At 41.7% G+C, this 5,208-nt stretch overlaps 1 protein-coding gene across 2 annotated transcripts in view; it reads left to right on the top strand.

The window, feature by feature from the left end:
* The window catches only part of fgf11b (fibroblast growth factor 11b), a 39,828-nt gene extending 35,340 nt beyond the window's left edge, over positions 1 to 4,488 (top strand). Inside the window, exons 4-5 of one of the 2 annotated variants that reach the window (XM_034890239.1) lie at positions 431 to 629; positions 711 to 4,488. In XM_034890239.1, coding sequence (XP_034746130.1) covers positions 431 to 629; positions 711 to 781 — 270 coding nt within the window. In that variant the 3' untranslated portion in view covers positions 782 to 4,488. The remainder of the gene's footprint in view (positions 1 to 430; positions 630 to 710) is intronic. The other variant, XM_034890238.1, reaches the window with a different exon arrangement.
* Positions 4,489 to 5,208: the final 720 nt, after the last annotated feature.

Genomic DNA, 5,208 nt, shown 5'->3' with positions numbered 1-5,208 from the left:
GGAGAATTCTGTTCATGAACACAAACCTACAAATTTCCTAAAAGACAGAACCCATTATCCATTTCTGAACTCAGGATGCCTCTGAAGCAGTCACTGCAGTGGAATGTCAGAATTATACACATTTCTATAAGCATCCTTGTCTTGCTGTTCCCAAAGGACCAGGATGCTCATGCGTTAGAAGAAAGAAACACAAGTCCAGATATAAATCTATCTATCCTTTCCCCTTTCCCCTTAGGAAACAGTCACCTAATTAATGTGTTTAATGGTTTTTTTTTGCTTTCAAGTGTGTGCTAACATGCATTGGAGTTCATGTTCTCATACAAATGTTACAGTTTTCTCATGACGTTTGCACATAATCTTTCTTCTCTTTCTTTATTTGCTAATATTGATGCACCTCTCACCTGTCCCCCTTTTCCATATTACTTTGCAGGAGCACTTCACCCCGGAGTGTAAGTTCAAGGAGAGCGTGTTTGAGAACTACTACGTTACATACTCCTCCATGCTCTATCGCCAGACCCAGTCTGGTCGCTCCTGGTATATCGGTATCAACCGCGACGGCCAGGTCATGAAGGGCAACCGGGTAAAAAAGACCAAAGGAGCTGCACACTTCCTGCCTAAAGTTATAGAGGGTTTGTGACCTTCGTGTCACTCAAGCATGATTTAAACCAGTTTTGCAGTTATTAATCACCTCATGTATTATTAACCAACAGCTTCTATCTTTGTCACACAGTTGCAATGTATAAGGAGCCGTCGCTACACGAGCTCGCCGCTGAACCGGTGAGTCCTCCTCGGAAGACAGTGAAGACGTCAGATTCGCCGTCCCTGAAGAATGGACGGAAAGAAGCTCCCAAGGCTGATGCATCATAGCACAGGAGACCGAGGGCGGGACAAAGGGGCAGCAGTGACACTGGGAACACAGTCGCCCATTATGCACTGAGGGTGGCTGTGGGAACGGCCTCACCGGCCACCATATTCCAGAAGTGCACTACATGGTGCTGAGTGATAAAAGGTCAGCACTCCATCCAGTAGCCAAGAAGGCCTGAGAGAAAAGTCGTCCCGTCCCTGTCCCCGCAGAAAGGGAGCCCAGGGCTCCTGAGCCAGAACTACCACCCCCCTCCCCACTGTTTGTCTCATAGTGACTTCCTAATGCACAATCTCCTTCATTTCTCTATCCTGCTCAAGCTTCTTTGTCCCAATATCTTTTTCTCACATGCCTACCAACCGTCTGCTCTATTGTACAGTATATTCACCACTCACGCAATTCCAGCGCTGACTCGGCATCCCAATTCCCACCCATGGGCCCCCTCTTGAGCCCTAAAGTTGGTGACAGCGAGGCTCAGCCAGCTTTCCACTCACCATCTGCCGACCAGCTATGCTAATCACAGAGGGCAACAAAAGCTCAAAGTGGGATGAAACAGCTCAGAGAGGAAAGATATCCGCAGGGATCCTGGATCGGCTCAGGTCATCTGAGCGAGATGAGTGAGTGTGAAAGTGTGTGGACAAAATAACAGCTGCATTTAAAAAGGGAGTTTATGGCATTAAAACATTTTGGTTTTTGTTTTTCTTGCTTGAATATTTCAACCAATCCGGGGATAAAAATGGCAATTCATGCCAGCCCAGATGGAAATGGGCCGTGGCACAAACAATCGGGCTGCAGATGATGATTAATATGAGAGCAATGCTCAAAACATACGATCAAAATGATTGCAAAGCGAGGATGATGATGGTGATGATGATAATTTTCAAAATGAATGGTGATGCTCATGGTACTGACAAGATCAGGATTTCAGAATGCATGTGCATAAAGCTTAAAAGAGAGGCCCTGATTGAATAAGTGTCATTTAAAAAAATAAAAAATAAAGTCCCTATTCTTCCTGGGAAAGGTGAGCCATAAAATAGAATAGTAACCATAGTTTTACTCCGGACTCTTAAACACCTGAGCAATATTTGTACAAATAAGCCAGAAAACCATTCTGAGTGAAGAAAAAAAGAAAACAAGTGTGTGCGTGTCGTGTGTGTGTGAGAGAGAGAGAGAATGAATTTTCAGCCTCCCTTCACTACCAGGTGATCATGTGTTATTATTGCACTATCGATGGTGGATCTGAACTCATTCACCTGAAAAAAGAAACCATAGTGTTTACTTCACTCAGCATCTGCTGTCAACATAAAGCCAGGTTTGAAGCCGAACATCAAAGCCGGTGGAGCCTCTGAGCTGGAGCACTTGTTATTCTGACAATGTCTGGCAGCTTATCCACTCACTCGCTTTATCAAATCACCTTGGAAAGAATCGCCCTCAAAAATGTAGTGTGTCTGGGTGAATGTCTCGGTGTGATTGCGTTTTAACCCCGGTGTGTGGATGTCTTCTACAGTGTGGACGCACTGTGTGTGAATGAATGCCAGTACAGAGGATAGATGGAAATACTTTGAGTAAACTCAACCATGTCATTCAGACAGGGCACGACATTGTGTCTTTGATGTGTCTGCGTCTGTGAACAGGTGATACTTGGGGGAACATTCTTGTTTTGTAACATTTTCACTGACAAGTAGTATACATTTTAAAACAACAGGAAGGGGGATATCTGGGCAATCTGGAAATGTCCCCACAATTTCAGTCAAAGGGAATTTATATGTATACACCAACAAATACAGACAGCAGTAAGTCAGGACGAGCAACGCTGGGAGATGTGGAAGCCACAAGCCTGTAAAGAAAATGCTCAATATATGGTGGCTAACAACCACAGATAATCTCGAGGAGGTTCAAAACATTGGGATGGTGTCTAATTTTAATGGTAACATAATGTGAAGCGGGGGTACAGAATGTGAAACTGAGGCTTTAAGAATGTGCTGAATTGAGGGTGAGAGTAAGTCTGAAATAGTGTGTTGAATTGTAAAGGGGTCAGTCCATGGAGGCAGTTATTTAGAAAGAGTGAAGGATTAGCAGGTGTATTCTTGAGAAATGTTGATAAGGAATTTCTGTGGTAAAGTAAGCAAGATTCTTGGCAGGGTTTTATGGGGCATGTGGATATGATAATGAATGTAAGACAAAGTGCCATGTAAGGCAATGTGCGCTATTTATGACGGGAGGTCTATGGAGGAAATTAGTTGGAGAGCTTTGCATATTTTTCAATAAGTCTTTAATTTTCTGGGCTTTTCCACGGGGAAATTCATTCTGTTCAAATTTGGGTATTTTGTCCTTGTTATTTTGGCCGATTTTGCATTGCAGTCCTACAAATCTCTATTTTTGACAAGCCAATGTTCCCACTCCCTGGGGAATTTGGTATAGTCTAGGATGGTTTCCCACTGTGCATTACTAACTACTGTATGATGTTAAAGTGTATGCACAGCCGGCAGTGTCCAGTGTTATAGGCCTTTCCTAGCTGTCAGTGTTCATACAGTTTTCAACATTTGTGGATTCCATCTGGCAGCTTCTTAATGCCAGTTCACATTTCAAAGTTCTAAAACCGTTCTGTGAAAAAGGAAAGTGTTGGGAGGTTCAAAGCAGTGACTGAGTGACAGCAAGGGAGTCTTCCAATTAAAAAAAATTTGAATTGTCTTTCTGTTACAGTAGGGCTGCAACTCATAATTTCAGTATCAATCTGCTGATAGTTCTTTTGGTAATTTTTTCAACAAATGGTGAGAAATGCCTTTTCGTTTCTCTCATCACAGATGGACATCTTCAAATGTTTTATTTTGTCCGCCTGGGGGTCAAAAGCCCATAGATATCAAGTTTAGGATGTTAAAAAACAGAAAACTGTCAAATCATCCCATTCCTCAAGCTACAAATGGCAATTTTGTGCTGCATTTGTGCTTGAAAGATGACAAAAACAATTAACAGATTATCAAAATTGTTGGCAATTAACTTTGTATCTACTGACTTATCGACTAATTGTTGCAACTCTACTTTCTGGTGCATCAAAGCAGATAGAAAGTAAGGTAACTGGTAGAATTAAGCTTCTGCATGATTTCAATGTTCCTTTGTCATCTTATGGTGTTTAAAATCAAAGCGATCCAAATCCTCCATAGATTTCTTTTCCAAAAAACAACCAGTCCCTAACATCGACATACTAAAGAATGCAACAGGAAGTTGTTTGACTGTGATACTGCAAGTAGAAAGACAGGAACAGAGAATGTTAAGTAGTCCAATGTTGAATCTGAAGTATTAGAACGCAATAGAATGTAAGACAGAACAGTAAGTTTTTACGCTGAATGTGAAGTAAAGGATGTTAAGAGGTTCAGAGACAAGAAAGTGCAATGAAGGCAACACAAAGTAGGATTTTGGTCATGGAGCTGTTCAGTGAAACTAATTCTGCTCTGGAATGTAAAAGTTATAGGAGAAAAAGGTCACGAGATTGATAGAAAAAGCAAGCCATAGAATAGCAGAGGTATTAAGAGGATCTTTGACATTGTAGTTATAAGTCAGAAAGTGTTATGTGGGTTAAGTGTAATAAGTGTATCTTGAAAGGCTAACAACGAGGCGTTAACATGGAACACAAAAAAATACCGATATAGTTTATGTGCCCACGCATGGGATTTAAAGTCGTAATCCCTTTTCCTACACATCTTTTCTTAAACACAGCCTACATCTATAGCTCATTGACTTTCTTTTCAACACTATATTGCCTGTGTAGATGTAGCTATACTTACAGTGTGTTTATGAAGTCTGTGTGTGTGTCTGTGTATCTATGATTAAGAGTAAGGTAAGACAAGACAGAGAGGCAAGGAGAAAAAGGGCATGAGATTGAAACAATGATCGATAGACTCAATAAAACACAAACGAGAGAGCAGCCACACTGCAATGGGTGCAAAAAATTCCCCCAAGGTCTGCCAGAGACCAAAATCCATTTACTCATAATGAACTGTGAGGTCTGTTGTTTGATTTCTATCTGTAAACTCAACAAAGAACCCAGTTGGACTACAACAAATGGTGTTTTTCCTCAGGGCCTCTACACTGAGCCTGACAAACAGTTCCCTCTTGTTTGAAACAGTGTGAGCATCCGCAGCCATACAATACTTGGAGACACATATCTGCCAAAGGTAGTACAGGTGCATAACATAAACCAGGTCCCCAGAGTCGGCTTACTAAAAGACACTTCACCTTAAAGCAGCGAGCATAGCTTGAAGCATTTTCAAGTGAAATCGCTGTCTTAGATGGGTCTTAAGATATTATGACAAATAAAGCCCAACCGATATTTCGGCGGGCCGATAATT

The sequence above is a fragment of the Etheostoma cragini genome, chromosome 13 (genome assembly GCF_013103735.1).
Source record: "Etheostoma cragini isolate CJK2018 chromosome 13, CSU_Ecrag_1.0, whole genome shotgun sequence".
In the NCBI taxonomy this organism is placed as follows: domain Eukaryota; kingdom Metazoa; phylum Chordata; class Actinopteri; order Perciformes; family Percidae; genus Etheostoma; species Etheostoma cragini.
Note: the sequence above shows the minus strand (reverse complement) of the source record. Positions and strands in the feature narration are given on the sequence as shown.